This window comes from Salmo trutta, chromosome 4 (genome assembly GCF_901001165.1).
Source record: "Salmo trutta chromosome 4, fSalTru1.1, whole genome shotgun sequence".
Lineage (NCBI taxonomy): Eukaryota > Metazoa > Chordata > Actinopteri > Salmoniformes > Salmonidae > Salmo > Salmo trutta.
In genome coordinates, this window is record NC_042960.1 from 34,992,810 (window position 1) to 35,012,664 (window position 19,855).

The following is a 19,855-nucleotide window of genomic DNA, read 5'->3' on the forward strand; positions in this document are numbered from 1 at the left end:
AACAGAGGGGGCTGTGCTGAGTGGGCAGACATTCATCACACACACACACAGAGAAAGAGAGAGCGCGAGAGCAAGAGAGCGCGAGAGAGAGAGAGAGAGCGAGAGAGAGAGAGCGAGAGAGTGAGAGAGAGAGAACTGTGTGTTTGGGCTCCAGGGGAGAGGAGCGGGTGTTCTCAATCTTCAGGTATCAGCTGACTCCTAGCTCTCCTCCCTAGTGAAGTTAGAGAGACGAAAGGACATGAGGGGGGAGGAGGAAGGGGAGATATTCCCCTGCTGCAATACACTTCTCCCCCTTTTTCAGTCTCTATTGCATTTTCTCAATTAAACTCCTGGGTCCACTCTCGCCTCCTTTTGAAAAGGTCAAAGGTAATCGATGAGAGTTCGACGAGGAGAGTGAACATGGACGAAAATGCTCTTGTATGAAATGAGAAGCTCCTTCTCCACTTTACAGGGGTGGATCCCAAAATAAATGTTTGAAGTGCTAAAAAAATAAGTATCATTTTGTTTTTAAATCTGTGCATGCATTTCTTCTCTGACAATACAACAGCTGGTTCAAATAGGGTGTGGATCAAAACACTTCCACGGTAGGATACACTTGTGCTTCCTTGCCAAAAGGAGACTATCGAGGAGGGGAGAACCATCTTCCGTTTGCCTACTAACGAATTGACACATACCTCAACCACGTATCGGTTTCCGGGTCACGGAGGAGAGAGGACAGACTTTCGCCCAAATGAGAATAGGCCTAACCAATTTCTCTCTCTCTCTCTCTCTCTCTCTCTCAGGAAGGTGTATTATTATTCAACCAGTGATTGAGCTGATGAATGGAGGGAGTTCTCCTCTCCTCTTAGGAGAGGGACTTACTTGTGTTCTGCAACCTCTGCTTTCTTTCCTTTCTCCCTCCTCTCTGTCATCTCTGCTATGAGAAGTGACATTACATGAGCCCTGGTTAGAAACATACAGCATAGAGGCCCCCCCCCCAAACCCCCCTACTGGTCACATTTAAATAGACCTTGCCATCTGGAGTGGACCATCTGGTCTGTACCACAGGGTAGCCGGTAGGGGGGTGAGATGACAGCCCAATCAGGGAAGAAATGGGCGGTGACTGTGAAATGGCTCACTGACTGAACTGACTGAACCCTTGAGAATGGTCACAGTGTGGATTTCTGACAGTAAGGTGAGCTCATGGTTCACTGGTTGTTAACTGGTTGTTAACTGTTGGTTAACTGCAGGCTTCTGAGGGAATGTTGTGTCACAGAGAGGTATTAAATTATTAATTGAGGGAATGAGCTGTAGGTGACATCGTTTAGGCATTTGAACACCTAAGCTACATCAGAGAGCTACAGCACTCAGTAATGTATGCCATTATACCCTACCCTTTTCACACTATCGTGACTACCTGAACCAAACTGTTATTTTTCCCCACATTGTCCTTTTCAGCACTGTTTCAGCAACAGTGGTGGATTTGTAACCAGGCCAGCTCAGTACAGTTTGAATTGGGCTCAGCTAGGTTCGTCTCAGTAGGATGAAAAGCCCTTAATAGCATAAACATACAAAAAGCTCTGACTGAACTTACTGAACCCGCCCAATTTCTCTGGCTGTAACTTCTGTCCCTCACCCTCTTTGGAGATTGAGCTGTGCCTGCCAAGCTGGCATTTCTCCATGGACATGGTGGCTATATATCTAACCTCTCTCCCCTCTCTCCCCACCCCCTCCCCCATAGGGATTGAGCTGTGCCTGCCAGGCTGGCGTTTTTCCATGACCATGGTGGCCAGTTTCCTCATGGTGGGCGGGCAGCTTGTGATGCCCGGGGTGGCGGCTCTGTGTCGTGATTGGCCGGTCCAGGATGACTGGCAGGTCCTGCAGATCATGATCATCTGCCCCTTCATCCTGATGCTGCCCTACATCTGGTAAAGAGCCCAGCCCAAATGTCTTCCATGTTACCACCATTCTGTTGAGACAATCATCCTAGAGTTAGAGGTTGAAATTAGATGTACCATGGAGTCCTGCCCACTGAGGGGATAGCTACACCCACATAGGGAGTGGCCCCTCCCACTCATGAAGTAGCTCAGCACACCGAGGGGTCTTTTATCAATTAGATTTGCTTACCTCCTGGGTCCTCTCTCCTCAGTCCCCTCTCGACTCCTTTTGAAAAAAAAATCTAAGTTAACCGAGGAGAGTGAATGTGGATGGAAATGCGCTTGCTTGAAATGAGACTGTTCTACTCCACTCTCGCGTCATTAAGCAAATTACCTAAAATAAATGTGTAAAGTGCTTAAAATATTTTTTTGTTAGTAGTGCAAGACAGTTTATAGATAAAACAATAAGTAGCATATTGTTTTTAAATGTGTGCATGTTTTTCTCCTTTGACAAAACAAAAGCTGATTCAGGGGTGTGGCAGATTTCAAAAGTATTATGCGGTATGATACACATGAGTAGTCTGTCCTCGATGAAAGGTGGCTATCGAGGAGGGGAGGATCCTCTTCCGTTTGCCTACTAACAAATTGACACTCTCCTCGACCACTCAGAAGAGAGAAGAGAGGACGGAGCAAAGAGGACGGAGGACAGACTTTTGCTCAAACGAGAAAATCCCAGGGATTCCACCATGCCGTGGGGTTAGAGGTTAATAGGCTAGTGGCCAGTCCTCAAAAAGGATAGCCCTACCCGAGGTAGAACAAAACACAACCATGTTTTTACATCTCTTATGTCTCCATTTATAAAATGGATGGTTGTGTAAATTTCTTTGACTGCAAAAGTGGTTAAATTGATAGATATTGTGACACACCCTTTAAACTCAAATGGCCACATAAACTCATGTAACCCAATATTGCAAGCTCTGATATTGCTCAAATGTGAAATTCAATACACTACACAAACAAAAAACAGCATTAGGATATCTTAATGCGTCTTGGAAATATAGACCTGTAAACACAGAGATACAATAGGCATAAATATTTATCTATGAATATTTATGATGAATACAAGCTTTACTTTTTGGTAGCAGATTAATAGGCAACATTCCAAGTCAAAGTTGCTCTCATTCACTGTTGTATCGTCCTGACAAAAATACATACATTTACGTTTTTTTAATGTTGTGGCTATTGTGATCACATTTTTAAATGTTTTATTTAACCTTTATTTAACTAGGCAAGTCAGTTAAGAACAAATTCTTATTTACAATGACAGCCTACCGAAAGGCAAAAGGCTTCCTGCGGGAGTTTGTGGTCACTTAGAAATGTCCTTGTTTTCCATGAAAACGTACATGAAATGAGTTGCAAAATATAATCAAGACATTGACAAGATTTTAAATAATGATTTTTAATTGAAATATTAATTGTGTCCTTCAAACTTTCCTTTCATCAAAGAATCCTCCATTTGCAGCAATTACAGCCTTGCAGACCTTTGGCATTCTAGTTGTCAATTTGTTGAGGTAATCTGAAGAGATTTACCACCATGCTTCCTGAAGCACCTCCCACAAGTTGGATTGGCTTGATGGGCACTTCTTACGTACCATACGGTCAAGCTGCTCCCACAACAGCTCAATAGGGTTGAGATCCGGTGACTGTGCTGGCCACGCCATTATAGACAGAATACCAGCTGACTGCTTCTTCCCTAAATAGTTATTGCATAGTTTGGAGCTGTGCTTTGGGTCATTGTCCTGTTGTAGGAGGAAATTGGCTCCAATTAAGTGCCGTCCACAGGGTATGGCATGGCGTTGCAAAATGGAGTGATAGCCTTTCTTCTTCAACATCCCTTTTACTCTGTACAAATCTCCCACTCCCACTCCCACCAAAGCACCCCCAGACCATCCCATCAAGCACTCCTCTAGCATCTTTTCGTTTTTTCTGCGCCTCACAAATGTTCTTCTTTGTGATCTGAACACCTCAAACTTAGATTAGTCCGTCCATAACACTTTCTTCCAATCTTTCTCTGTCCAGTGTCTGTGTTCTTTTGCCCATCTAAATCTTTTCTTTTTATTGGCCAGTCTGAGATATGGCTTTTTCTTTGCAACTCTGCCTAGAAGGCCAGCATCCCGAAGTCGCCTCTTCACTGTTGATGTTGATACTGGTGTTTTGCAGGTACTATTTAATGAAGCTGCCAGTTGAGGACTTGTGAGGCGTCTGTTTCTCAAACTAGACACTGTACTGTACTTGTCCTCTTGCTCAGTTGTGCACCGGGGCCTCCCACTCCTTTTTCTATTCCGGCTAGAGCCAGTTTGCGCTGTTCTATGAAGGGAGTAGTCAAATCAAATCAAATTGTATTTGTCACATACACATGGTTAGCAGATGTTAATGCGAGTGTAGCGAAATGCTTGTGCTTCTAGTTCCGACCATGCAGTAATATCTAACAAGTAATCTAACAATTTCACAACTACCTTATACACACAAGTGTAAAGGAATGAATAAGAATATGTACATAAAGATTAATGAATGAGCGATGACCGAATGGCATAGGCAAGATGCAGTAGATGGTATAGAGTACAGTATATACATATGAGATGAGTAATGTAGGGTATGTAAACATTATATAAAGTGGCATTGTTTAAAGTGGCTAGTGATACATTTATTACATCAATGTTTCATTATTAAAGTGGCTAGAGATGAGTCAGTATGTTGGCAGCAGTCACTCAAAGTTAGTGATGGCTGTTTAACTGTCTGATGGCCTTGAGATAGAAGCTGTTTTTTAGTCTCTCGGTCCCCGCTTTGATGCACCTGTACTGACCTCGCCTTCTGGATGATAGCGGGGTGAACAGGCAGTGGCTCGGGTGGTTGTTGTCCTTGATGATCTTTTTGGCCTTCCTGTGACATCGGGTGGTGTAGGTGTCCTGGAGGGCAGGTAGTTTGCCCCAGGTGATGCGTTGTGCCCTCTGGAGAGCCTTGTGGGTGGAGCAGTTGCCATACCAGTCGGTGATACAGCCCGATAGGATGCTCTCGATTGTGCATCTGTAAAAGTTTGTGAGAGTTTTTGGTGACAAGCCGAATTTCTTCAGCCTCCTGAGGTTGAAGAGGCGCTGCTGCGCCTTCTTCACCACGATGTCTGTGTGGGTGGACAATTTCAGTTTGTCTGTGATGTGTACGCCGAGGAACTTGAAGCTTTCCACCTTCTCTACTACTGTCCCGTCGCTGTGGATAGGGGGCTGCTCCCTCTGCTGTTTCCTGAAATCCACGATCATCTCCTTTGTTTTGTTGGCATTGAGTGTGAGGTTATTTTCCTGACACCACATTCCGAGGGCCCTCACCTCCTCCCTGTAAGCCGTCTCGTCGTTGTTGGTAATCAAGCCTACCACTGTAGTGTCGTCTGCAAACTTGATGATTGAGTTGGAGGCGTGCATGGCCACGCAGTCATTGGGTGAACAGGGAGTACAGGAGAGGGCTGAGAACGCACCATTGTGGGGCCCCAGTGTTGAGGATCAGTGGGGTGGAGATGTTGTTTCCTACCCTCACCACCTGGGGAGGCCTGTCAGGAAGTCCAGGACCCAGTTGCACAGGGCGGGGTCGAGACCCAGGGTCTCAAGCTTAATGATGATTTTGGAGGGTACTATGGTGTTAAATGCTGAGCTGTAGTCGATGAACAGCATTCTTACATAGGTATTCCTCTTGTCCAGATGGGTTAGGGCAGCGTGATTGGGAATAGCTACACTGTTTGTATTCGGTCATGTTTCTGGTCACCTTGTCCTGATTAAAAGCAGTGGTTTGCGCTTTCAGTTTTGCGAGAATGCTGCCATCAATCCACGGTTTCTGGTTGGGGAAAGTTTTAACCTGTTATGGACAGACGTTCCGCTAGCAGAACCCCTCGCCAACAGCCAATGGAATAGCGGTGCGCGAAATATAAAACAACAAAAATCTCATCATTCAATTTTCTCAAACAATCAACTATTTTACACCATTTTAAAGATACACTTCTCGTTAATCCAACCACATTGTCCGATTTCAAAAAGGCTTTATGGCGAAAGCATAACATTAGATTATGTTAGGACATCAACTTGACAAGAAAAACCACACAGCCATTTTCCAAGCAAGGAGAGGCATCATAAAAACCAGAAATACAGCTAAAATTAATCACTAACCTTTGACGATCTTCATCAGATGACACTCCCAGGACTCAATGTTACACAATACATGTATGTTTTGTTCGATAAAGTTCATATTTATATCCAAAAACCCCATTTTACATTGGCGCGTGATCAGAAAATGTTTTGCCTCCAAAACTTCCTGTGAATGAGCACATCAATTTACAAAAATACTCATCATAAACGTTGATAAGCTTTACAACAGTTATTGAAAGAATTCTAGATACACTTCTCCTTAAAACTTCTTGGGGCTATGTGGGACGCTAGCGTGCCACCCGTGGCGCACCCTATCAACAGCAGGTGCATTTCAAGAGCGGCAAATTTGAATCCAAATAAATGTCAAAATTCAAATTTCTCAAACATACAACTATCTTACACCCTTTGAAAGATAAACATCTCCTTAATCTAACCACGTTGTCCGATTTCAAAAAGGTTTTACGGCGAAAGCATAAAGTTAGGTTATGTTAGGAGAGTACATTGACAATAGCTGTGTGTAATGTATTGTCAATTCAAAGACAGGCGTCACCAAAACCATAAAATCAGCTAAAATTATGCACTAACCTTTTACAATCTCCATCAGATGACACTCCTAGGACATTATGTTAGACAATGCATGCATTTTTAGTTCTATCAAGTTCATATTTATATCCAAAAACAGCGTTTTACTATGGCGTTGATGTTCAGGAAATCGTTTCCCTCCAATAACCGGCAGTCAAGTCATCACAACAAAATAATTAATTAATATTAGAAAACATTGGTAAAATATTATATTGTCATTCAAAGAATTATAGATTTACATCTCTTGAACGCAATCGACTTGCCAGATTTAAAAATAACCTTACTGGGAAATCACACTTTGCAATAATCTGAGCACTGCGCCCAGAAAAATACGCTTTGCGATACAGACTAACCGCCATATTGGAGAGATCTAAAATCGAAAATACTATGTAAATAATCCATTACCTTTTGATTGTCTTCATCAGATGTCACTTCCAGGAATCCCAGGTCCATAACGAATGTAGTTTTGTTCAAAAAAGCTCATCATTTATGTCCAAAAAGCTCCGTGTTGTTAGCACATGATCTAAGCCAGCCGGACTTCACTTCACGAACGGAAAAAATATATTTACGTTCGTTCAAACATGTCAAACGTTGTATCGCATAAATCATTAGTGCCTTTTTTAAACAGAACATGAATAAAATTCAAGGCGGACGATTGGGTTCTCTTTTAAAACGTATTGGAACGAGAGTACCCAACATCAACTCGCGGGCCAGGTGTCTAATGGGCCATCACCGTTCCAAGGCTCTTGTTCGGTCAGATCTCACAGTATAAGACTCAAAACACTTTGTAAAGGCTGGTGACATCTAGTGGAAGCAATAGGAAGTGCCAAAACATTCCTCAGCCCCTTTGTTTTTCAATGGCATAGGCTTAAAGTCAATTCAACACATCAGGTATCCACTTCCTGTCAGAATCTGTCTCAGGGTTTTGCTTGCCAAATGAGTTCTGTTATACTCACAGACACCATTCAAACAGTTTTAGAAACTTTAGGGTGTTTTCTATCCATATATAATAAGTATATGCATATTCTAGTTACTGGGTAGGATTAGTAACCAGATTAAATCGGGTACATTTTTATATCCAGCCGTGAAAATACTGCCCCCTATACCATAACAGGTTAATTCAACCACTGTGTCAGATTTCAAAATAGCTTTACTGCGAAAGCACATTATTCAATATTCTGAGTACAGAGCTCAGCCATCAAAGCAAGCTATACAGTTACCCACCAAGTTCTGGAGTCAACAAAACTCAGAAATAGTATTATAAATCTTCACTTACTTTTGCTGATCTTCGTCGGAATGCACTCCCAGGACTCCCACAAGAAATGTTTGTTTTGTTCGATAAACTCCATATTTATGTCCAAATACCTCCTTTTGTTCGCACGTTCAGATCACTATCCAAAGGCAAAATGTGCGAGTGCAAAACCAGAGACGAAAAGTCAAAATGTTCCATTACCGTTCGTAGAAACATGTCAAACGATGTTTACAATCAATCCTTAGAGTCTTTTATCATAAATATTCGATAATATTCCAACCGGACAATAGCGTATTCATTACAGAGGAAAAAGAAGGAACGGTGTGCCTGCGTGCCCACGCAGTAAACAAGTCATTGTCCTCAGGCAGTCCACTGATTGAATGGTCTCTTATTCTCTCCCCAGTAACAGTAGAAGCATGAAACAAGGTTCTGAAGACTGTTGACATCTATTGGAAGCCTTAGGAAGTGCAAAATGACCCCACAGACACTGTAGTTTGGATAGGCAATCACTTAAAAACTACAACCCTCAGATTTCCCACTTCCTGGTTGGATTTTTCTCAGGTTTTTGCCTGCCATATGAGTTCTGTTATACTCACAGACATCATTCAAGCAGTTTTAGAAACTTCAGAGTGTTTTCTATCCAAATCTACTAATAATATGCAAATATTTGACTCTGGGCCCGAGTAGCAGGCACTTTACTCTGGGCACGCTTTTCATCCTAACGTGAAAATACTGCCCCCTATCCCTAACAGGTTTTAATAGATGCTGTGGGTACAACATCACTGATGCACTTGCTAATAAACTCGCTCACAGAATCAGCGTATTCATCAATGTTATTGTCCGACGCTATGCGGAACATATCCCAGTCCACGTGATCGAAGCGATCTTGAAGCGTGGAATCCGATTGGTCGGACCAGCATTGAACACACCTGAGCACGGGCGCTTCCTGGTTTAGTTTCTGTCTCTAGGCTGGGAGCAACAAAATGGAGTCATGGTCAGATTTTCCGAAAGGATGGCGGGGAAGGGCTTTGTATGCGTCGCGGGAAGTTAGAATAACAATGATCCAGGGTTTTGCCAGCCCGGGTCGTGCATTCGATATGCTGATAAAATTTAGGGAGCCTTGTTTTCAGATCAGCCTTGTTAAAATCCCCATCTACAATAAATGCAGCCTCAGGATATGTGGTTTCCAGTTTACATAGAGTCAAATGAAGTTCTTTCAGGGCCATCGATGTGTCTGCTTGGGGGGGGGGGGATATACACGACTGTGATTATGATCGAAGATAATTATTTTGGTAGATAATGCGGTCGGCATTTGATTGTAAGGAATTCTAGGTCAGGTGAACAAAAGGACTTGAGTTCTTGTATGTTGTTATGATCACACCACGTCTCGTTAATCATAAGGCATACATCCCCGCCCTTCTTCTTACCAGAGAGATGTTTGTTTCTGTCGGCGCGATGCGTGAAGAAACCAGGTGGCTGTACCAACTCTGAGTGAGCCATGTTTCCGTGAAACAAAGAACGTTACAATCTCTGATGTCTCTCTGGAAGGCAACCCTTGCTCGGATTTAGTCTACCTTGTTGTCAAGAGACTGGACATTGCCGAGTAGTATGCTTGGGAGCGGTGCGCGATGTGCCCGTCTATGGAGCCTGACCAGAAGACCGCTCCGTCTGCCCCTTTTGCGGTGCCGTTGTTTTTGGTCGCCTGCTGGGATTCGATCCATTGTCCTGGGTGGTGGACCAAACAGAGGATCCGCTTCGGGAAAGTCGTTTTCCTGGTCGTAATGTTGGTGAGTTGACGTTGCTCCTATATCCAATAGTTCCTCCCGACTGTATATAATAAAACTTAAGATTTCTAGCCTAGTACACAGCGTCGTATGAGATCTTCCGTTTCTTGGCAATTTCTCACATGGAATAGCCTTCATTTCTCAGAACAAGAATAGACTGATGAGTTTCAGAAGAAAGGTCTCTGTTTCTGGACATTTTGAGCCTGTAATCGAACCCAAAAATGCTGATTCTCCATATACTCAAGTAGTCTAAAAAAATGCCAAACAAAAACCAACAGTTTTCAGCTGTGTTAACATAATTGCAAACGGGTTTTCTAATGATCAATTAGCCTTTTAAAATGCTAAACTTGGATTAGCTAGCACAATGTGCCATTGGAACACCCGAGTGATGGTTGCTGATAATGGGCCTCTGTACGCCTATGTTTATTCCATTAAAAATCAGCTGTTTCCAGCTACAATAGTCATTTACAACATTAACTTGTTATGGATAGGGGGCAGTATTTTCACGGCCGGATAAAAAACGTACCCGATTTAATCTGATTATTACTCCTGCCCAGAAACTAGAATATGCATATAATTGTAGATGTTCCGCTAGATGTTCCGCTAGCGGAACGCCTCGCCAATATCCAATGATAGAGCGTGGCGCGAATTACAAACTCCTCAGAAATCCAAAAACTTCAATTTTTCAAACATATGACTATTTTACACCATTTTAAAGACAAGACTCTCCTTTATCTAACCACATTGTCCGATTTCAAAAAGGCTTTACAACGAAAGCAAAACATTAGATTATGTCAGGAGAGTACCCAGCCAGAAATAATCAGACACCCATTTTTCAAGCTAGCATATAATGTCACAAAAACCAAAACCACAGCTAAATGCAGCACTAACCTTTGATGATCTTCATCAGATGACACTCCTAGGACATTATGTTATACAATACATGCATGTTTTGTTCAATCAAGTTCATATTTATATCAAAAACCAGCTTTTTACATTAGCATGTGACGTTCAGAACTAGCATACCCACCGAAACTTCCGGTGAATTTACTAAATTACTCACGATAAACGTTCACAAAAACATAACAATTATTTTAAGAATTATAGATACAGAACTCCTTTATGCAATCGCGGTGTCCGATTTTAAAATAGCTTTTCGGTGAAAGCACATTTTGCAATATTCAGAGTAGATAGCCCGGCCATCATGGCTAGCTATTTTGACACCCACCAAGTTTGGCACTCACCAAACTCAGATTTACTATAAGAAAAATTGGATTACCTTTGCTGTTCTTCGTCAGAATGCACTCCCAGGACTTCTACGTCAACACCCAATGTTGTTTTGTTTCCAAATAATCCATAGTTATATCCAAATAGCGGCGTTTTGTTCTTGCATTCAAGACACTATCCGAAGGGTGACGCGCTGGCGCGTATCGTGACAAAAAAATGCAAAATATTCCATTACCGTACTTCGAAGCATGTCAAACGCTGTTTAAAATCTATTTTTATGCGATTTTTCTCGTAAAATAGCGATAATATTCCAACCGGGAGACGTTGTTTTCGTTCAAAGACTGAAAGAAGAAAATGGTGTCTTCACATGCACGCGCGCACCCGTGTCATTGTTCTCAGATCGACCACTTTCCAAATGCGCTACTGTTTTCCGCCCAGGGACTGCAGAGTCATCATTCCCCATTCTGGCGCCTTCTGAGAGCCTATGGGAGCCTTAGAAAATGTCACGTTACAGCAGAGATCCTCTGTTTTCTATAAAGAGGCTATAGAAGGCCAAGAAATGGTCAGAGAGGGCACTTCCTGTATGGAATCTTCTCAGGTTTTGGCCTGCCATATGAGTTCTGTTTTACTCACAGACACCATTCAAACAGTTTTAGAAACTTTAGGGTGTTTTCTATCCAAATAAAATAACTATATGCATATTCTAGTTTCTGGGCAGGAGTAATAACCAGATTAAATCGGGTACGTGTTTTATCCGGCCGTGAAAATACTGCCCCCTATCCTAAACAGGTTAATCTAACTGCCCTGTCCGTTTTACAGTAACTATTACAGCTAAAACATGCCATGCGATTGTTTGAGGACGCACCCCATATCAAAATATTTTTACACCGGCACAGATTTCATACATTCACATATAAAGATGAAATATTCAATTACTTTTTGAAAATCTTCCTCTGATTTGTCATCCAAAGGGTCCCAACAATAACATGTAGTGTCGTTTGTTAGATAAAATCATTTTTTATATCCCAAAAAGTCTGTTTAGTTGGCGCCATCGATTTGAGTTATCTACTCGTTCAACTTGAAGAGAAAGGAATCCAAAAATCTACCCCTAAACTTTGTTTCAACAAGTCAAAATACATTTCTATTTACTCCTCAGACACCCTAAAATGTAATCAAACTATAATATTTCTTTCGGAAAGAAGTATGTTCAATAGGAAAATGATTTTAGCAGGTGCGCATCTTCGTCATGGTGTGCAAAAACACGGATTTCCAAGACTGTGTCCTCATACAAAAACGGTTATTTCTTATTCGTTTTTGAAGTTACAAGAAACCTTGAACATAGACTGCTGACACTCTGTGGAAGCCATAGGAATTGCATCCAGGGAGCTATTTTACAATATGACCTTTCTCTTGCAATTCCGGTTGGTTTTTCTTTGGATTTTCTCCTACCATATCTTTTGTGTTATATTCTCCTACATTATTTTAACATTTCTACAAACTTCAAAGTGTTTTTTTTCCAATGGTACAAATTATATGCATATCCTGGCTTCAGGCCCTGAGCTACAGGCAGTTTACTTTGGCACATCATTCAGGCGGAAATGGAGGAAAAAGGGTCCAAGCCCTAAGAAGTTTTAACAATGTCTACACTGTATTTTATGTTAATCAATTTTATGTTAATTTAATGGACATTTCTAAGTGAACCCAAACTTTTGAATAGTAGTGTATATAAATATAGGACAAAACACACATCACGACAAGAGACAACACTACATAAAGAGAGACCTAAGACAATAGCATAGCAAGGCAGCCAAACATGACAACACAGCATGGTAGCAACACAACATGACAACAATATGGTAGCAACCCAACATGGTAGCAGCACAAAACATGGTACAAAAATTATTGGGCACAGACAACAGCACAAAGGGCAAGAAGGTAGAGACAACAATACATCATGCAAAGCAGCCACAACTGTCCATAAGAGTATCCATGATTGAGTCTTTGAATGAAGAGATTGAGATAAAACTGTCCAGCTAGTTTTTTTTGCAGCTCGTTTCAGTCACTAGCTGCATCGAACTGAAAAGAGGAGCAACCCAGGGATGTGTGTGCTTTAGGGATCTTTAACAGAATGTGACTGGCAGAACGGGTGTTGTATGTGGAGGATAAGGGCTGCAGTAGATATCTCAGATAGGGGGCAATGAGGCCTAAGTGTAGTGGTCTGGGTGTAGCTGGTGCAGAAGAGTCAGGACAGCAGAGATGAGTAACACAAGTAACTTTACTCAAATATTCCAATAACATGTCGTAAATACCGAGCCCACAATAACGGACCGGACATACATAAAACAATCACGCACAAAAACCATAGGGAAAACAGAGGGTTAAATAATGAACATGTAATTGGGGAATTGAAACCAGGTGTGTAAAACAAAGACAAAACAAATGGAAAATGAATAGTGGATCAACGATGGCTAGAAGGCCGGTGACGTCGACCGCCGAACGCCGCCTGAACAAGGAGAGGGACCGACTTCGGCGGAAGTCGTGACAGTACCCCCCTTTGACGCGCGCCGACACCGACCTCAGGGACGAGGCGCAGGGCGATCCGGATGGAGACGGTGGAACTCCCGCAGCAACAAAGGGTCCAAAACGTCCTTCACCGGCACCCAGCATCTCTCCTCCGGACCGTACCCCTCCCACTCCACGAGGTACAGAAGGCCCCTCGCCCGACGCCTCGAGTCCAGTGTGGCTCGAACAGCATACGCCCGGGCCCCCTCGATATCCAGAGGGGGTGGAGGAACCTCCCGCACCTCAGACTCCTGGAGTGGACCAGCCACCACCGGCCTGAGGAGAGACACATGGAACGAGGGGTTAATACGGTAATCGGGGGAAAGCTGTAACCTGTAGCAAACCTTGTTCAGTCTCCTCAGGACTTCCAGCTTCCGGCAGGGCAGGCGGAGGGGCAGGTTTTGGGTCGAGAGCCAGACCCAGTCCCCTGATGCGAACACCGGGGTCTCACTGCGGTAGCGGTCGGCACTCGCCTTCTGACGCCTCACAGCCCGTTGTAGGTGCACATGAGTGGCATCCAGGTCTCCTCCGAGTGCTTAAACCATTCGTCCACCGCAGAGCCTCGATCTGGCTCTGATGCCAAGGTGCCAGAACCGGCTGATACCCCAGTACGCACTGGAAGGGGGGGAGGTTAGTGGAGGAGTGGCGAAGCGAGTTTTGGGCCATCTCTGCCCAGGGAATGAACGCCGCCCACTCCCCCGGCCGGTCCTGGCAATAAGACCGCAGAAACCTACCCACATCCTGGTTTACTCTCTCCACCTGCCCGTTACTCTCGGGGTGAAAACCCAAGGTAAGGCTGACCGAGACCCCCAGACGTTCCATGAACCCTTGACGTGAACTGTGGACCTCGATCAGACACTATATCCTCAGGCACCCCGTAGTGCCGGAAGACGTGTGTAAACAGGGCTTCCGCAGTCTGTAGGGCCGTAGGGAGACTGGGCAGTGGAAGGAGACGGCAGGACTTAGAGAACTGATCCACAACAACCAGGATCGTGGTGTTACCCTGTGAGGGAGGAAGATCCGTGAGGTAGTCCACCAATAGGTGTGACCACGGCCATTGTGGAACGGGTAAGGGCTGTAACTTCCCTCTGGGCAGGTGCCTAGGGGCCTTGCACTGGACGCACACCGAGCGGGAGGAAACATAAACCCTCATGTCCTTGGCCATGTTGGACCACCGGTACTTCCCACTAAGGTAGTGCACTGTCCGACCGATGCCAGGATGACCAGAGGAGGGTGACGTGTGGGCCCAATAGATCAAACGGTCATGGACAGCAGATGGAACGTACAGACCCCCAGCTGGACACTGGAGGGGAGTGGGCTCTGTACGTAATGCCCGTTCGATGTCCGCGTCCAGCTCTCACACCACCGGTGCCACCAGGCAAGAGGCCGGAAGTATGGGAGTGTGATCTATGGACCGCTCCTCTGTGTCATACATCCGGGACAGTGCGTCTGCCTTAGCATTCTGGGAACCTGGTCTGTAGGAGAGGGGTAAAGAAAATGGGTAAAGAACATGGCCCAAATTTCCTGGCGAGGGTTCAGTCTCCTCGCTGCACGGATGTACTCCAGATTGCGGTGGTCAGTCCAGATGAGAAAAGGGTGTTTAGCCCCCTCAAGCCAATGTCTCCACGCCTCCAGAGTAATCATCAGCTTCTTGATATGCCACACCTGTCAGGTGGATAGATTATCTTGGCAAAGGAGAAATACTCACTAACAGGGATGTAAAATGTGTGCACAAAATTTTAGAGAAATAAGCTTTTTGTGTGTATAGAACATTTCTTCAATCTTTTATTTCAGCTCATGAAACATGGGACCAACACTTTACATGTTGCGTTTATATTTTTGTTCAGTGTAGAAAAGAAAACAGACTGCTTGGCATGGCAACATTAACTTTTCCAAGTTACAAGCCTCTTTGAGGATCAATGAGGCAACTCGGAGGCTCCAGCTTAAGGAAAGCAAATCCAACCCTGGACTCTTGACACCATCTCCCTAATTTTACATCTTTCCCCCACTGTAGTATAACTTGTGCCTCCAGGATTGAGCTCTTAAGTCACCTCCTTATCATTTAGAAGGGAGCTTTGATTCACGACTAGTCCATTACGGCTTCCTGAATCAAACATGACTTTCCGCTGGCTCACTGCATTAGTGGTCCACATTGGGATGTTCCGGTGCACTCTTATGCTATTCAGGTTGAGCTGGCACATAGCTTTTTCCAGAAAACCATGTCCCCCATCCTGTCTGTCTGCCATGGAGGTGCTGTATATTAACTAGGTGACATTATGGAGTAGGTGTAGAATGCAACCACACATGATGACAAGCACGTAAGGCAGGTGTTCACTACAGTGAACCAACACAACCTGACACTCATTGACAAGAAATGCCATCAACTTACAAGGCCTTCACATAATATAGTAGGAATTGCACCTCTCCAATGTCAATGCCTATCCGGAATCTCCCAGAACTGTTCTCGATAGGCCCACTCCACAATAATTCCTCCCCTCTGGCAGTTACAAATGACAGGGAAACCATGGAACTGGACTGCCAAAGGTCAGGAGGCCATTCGACCCTGACTAAATTACAAGAGTAGGGCCTTAAATAACAAAATCCTTCAATTCACTGGGCACACACTTGTTGAATCATTGTTGTTTCCACATCATTTCAATGAAATGATGTTGAACCAACATGGAACACACGTTGAATTGACGTCTATGCCCAGTGGGAAGGAACCTTGAATCCCCCAAAATCTAATTCCGATGTCTGAACCCACTTGTTTTCCATAGAGCAGATTACCATAGCCACAACATCAAAAAACATGTGTAACTGTATGTATTCTTGTCAGGCAGGACCATACAGCAGTGAATGAGAGCAAATCTGACTTGGAAAGTTGTCTATTAACCAGCTATCAAAAAGTAAAGCTTACATTCATCTTAAATATTCATAGTTGACATTTCCACCTGTTGTGTCTGTGGGGCGACAGGTCTATGCATTAAGATACCCTAATGCTGTTTGTTTGTGTATGTAGGTTACATTAGCTTTTGGTGTCCATCCCCCCTCCAACCAGGCATTATTCTGCACTTTTTGAATTTAGGAGTTGTGGACAATATCTATCAATTTAACCACTTATGCAGTAAAATATTTTTACACAACCATCCATTTCATAAATGGGAGACATTAGGGATGTGAAAAAACATGGTCGTGTTTTGTTCTACTTTGGGTAGGGGTATCTAAAAAAAAATGTGGACCTTGCCACTAGACTATAAAGACTTGCTCATCAGGACCAGGTTTTGGCTTGAACAGTACACTGCACACTGCAGTCTCAGACAATATGATCTTTCTCTCACTTTCCTTCTGTCATTCTCTCTCTCATTGTCGTGTTTACTCCCTCCCTCCTCTTCTCTCTGTAGGATCTTCCCAGAGTCCCTACGTTGGCTCCTGGCCACCCAGCACTACCGCTGCTCTAAAGCCATGATGCTCCGCATCGCCAGGAAGAACCAGGTTGACATGACAACTGAACCCAGCGGTATTCTAGCAGGTGAGGAAGATGGAGAGACAGGGAGACGTAGAGAGACATCGAAAAAGAAGAGAGATGGAGAGGGGATAGATGGAGAGAATGAGACGTGGTAGGTGGTGATACACAGATGGGAGAGGTGGAGAGAAAGGGGATATGGAGAAGTAGAGAGAACGAGGAGATATGGAGAGGCAGGAGAAACCCTAAGTTAAACAGAACCACACTTATTCCATCAGTGTCTACACACACCTCTGGTTTGTAGCTGGCCATGCAGAATATACAGTTGGAGTCGGAAGTTTACATACACTTAGGTTGGAGTCATTAAAACTCGTTTTTCAACCACTCCACAAATTTCTTGTTAACAAACTATAGTTTTGGCAAGTCGGTTAGGACATCTACTTTGTGCATGACACAAGTCATTTTTCCGAACAATAGTTTACAGACAGGTTATTTCACTTATAATTCACTGTATCACAATTCCAGTGGGTCAGAAGTTAACATACACTAAGTTGACTGTGCCTTTAAACAGCTTGGAAAATTCCAGAAAATGTTGTCATGGCTTTAGAAGCTTCTGATAGGCTAATTGACATCATTTGAATCAATTGGAGGTGTACCTGTGGATGTATTTAAAGGCCTACCTTCAAACTCAGTGCCTCTTTGCTTGACATCATGGGAAAATCAAAAGAAATCAGCCAAGACCTCAGAAAAAACGCCTGAAGGTACCACGTTCATCTGTACAAACAATAGTACGCAGGTATAAACACCATGGGACCACGCAGCCTTCATACCGCTCAGGAAGGAGACGCGTTCTGTCTCCATGAATGTACTTTGGTGCGAAAAGTGCAAATCAATCCCAGAACAACAGCAAAGGACATGTGAAGATGCTGGAGGAAACAGGTACAAAAGTATCTCTATCCACAGTAAAACAAGTCCTATATTGACATAACCTGAAAGGCCGCTCAGCAAGGAAGAAGCCACTGCTCCAAAACCGCCATAAAAAAAGCCAGACTATGGTTTGCAACTGCACATGGGGACAAAGATTGTATTTTTTGGAGAAATGTCCTCTGGTCTGATGAAACAAAAATAGAACTGTTTGGCCATAATGACCATCATTATGTTTGCAGGGAAAAGTGGGAAGCTTGCAAGCCGAAGAACACCATCCCAACCGTGAAGCGTGGGGGTGGCAGCATCATGCTGTGGGGGTGCTTTGCTGCAGGAGGGACTGGTGCACTCCACAAAATAGATGGCATCATGAGGCAGGAAAATTATGTGGATATATTGAAGCAACATCTCAAGACATCAGTCAGGAAGTTAAAGCTTGGTCACAAATGGGTCTTCCAAATGGACAATGACCCCAAGCATACTTCCAAAGTTGTGGCAAAATGGCTTAAGGACAACAAAGTCAAGGTATTGGAGTGGCCATCACAAAACATTTGTGGGCAGAACTGAAAAAGCATGTGCGAGCAAGGAGGCCTACAAACCTGACTCAGTTACACCAGCTCTATCAGGAGGAATGGGCCAAAATTCACCCAACTTATTGTGGGAAGCTTGTGGAAGGCTACCCGAAACATTTCACCCAAGTTAAACCATTTAAAGGCAATGCTACCAAATACTAATTGAGTGTATGTAAACTTCTGACCCACTGGGAATGTGATGAAAGAAATAAAAGCTGAAATAAATCATTCTCTCTACTATTATTCTGACATTTCACATTCGTAAAATAAAGTGGTGATCCTAACTGACCTAAGACAAGGTATTTTTACTAGGATTAAATGTCAGGAATTGTGAAAAACTGAGTTTAAATGTATTTGGCTAAGGTGTATGTAAACTTCTGACTTCAACCGTACGTATGGGATGTCACACGTAGACTCACAACAACACATTGTCAATTGCATTTGCACAGATTGTATTGTTGTTATACACGACATGTATAACAGCAGGTCTCTGATTTCAGTGATGAAATGTGTATGCAATGGATTGTCAGTCAGACACAGTGATACACACGGACTATGCACGTACACGTTCATTTTCACATGTGCAACTGCAGGACTCTCGTTTAATTTGATGAAATATCTGCACAGCTTAATCCCAGATACACACATGTAACAGTGTAGGTTCCGTCCCTCTCTTCGCCCCAACCCGGGCTCGAACCAGGGACCCTTGCACACATCAACAACTGACACCCACCGAAGCATCGTTACCCATCGCGCCACAAAAGCCGCGGCCCTTGCGACTCAAGGGGAAACCCTACTTCAAGTCTCAGAGAGAGTGACGTCACCGATTGAAACGCTATTAGCGCGCACCACCGCTAACTAACTAGCCTTTTCACATCGGTTACACACACACACACACAAATATAAAATATGAGAAAATATTTTAAAGATGTAAGCAGATTAATAGGTACTGGATCAATAAAATAAAGTGTTTTATTTCAGATCTCATACACACACACATCCACCCACAGAAGAACATTACTGTAGAGTCTGTGTGGTTTGGATTTCCCGAGGTACTGGTGCTGGGTCTGTGTGTCTGTGTGTCTGTGTGTCTGTGTGTCTGTGTGTCTGTCTGTCTGTCTGTCTGTCTGTCTGTCTGTCTGTCTGTCTGTCTGTCTGTCTGTCTGTCTGTCTGTCTGTCTGTCTGTCTGTCTGTCTGTCTGTGTCTCTGTCTCTGTCTCTGTCTCTGTCTCTCTGTGTGTGTGTGTGTGTGTGTGTGTGTTGTTTCCCTGCCAGTGGGAAGGTCTTACAGTGTGTTGTGTCTCACCACCAGAACTGGAAAATGAGCTGCATAAGAAGCCAAAGAGGACCTGCATCATCAAGATGACTAGCACCAGAAACTTTTGGAAGAACATCGTGGTGCTCTGTGTCAACTCGTAAGTCTCTCTCTCTCTCTCTCTCTGTGTG

The 19,855-nt window shown here is 43.8% G+C and overlaps 1 protein-coding gene across 2 annotated transcripts in view; it reads left to right on the plus strand.

Moving 5' to 3' along the window:
- Positions 1-19,855, plus strand: part of LOC115192285 (solute carrier family 22 member 23) — a 43,982-nt gene that overhangs the window by 15,257 nt on the left and 8,870 nt on the right. For both annotated transcript variants that reach the window (XM_029750601.1, XM_029750603.1), the window contains exons 4-6: positions 1,721-1,907; positions 16,852-16,979; positions 19,722-19,824. In XM_029750601.1, the coding sequence (XP_029606461.1) occupies positions 1,721-1,907; positions 16,852-16,979; positions 19,722-19,824 (418 nt within the window). The remainder of the gene's footprint in view (positions 1-1,720; positions 1,908-16,851; positions 16,980-19,721; positions 19,825-19,855) is intronic.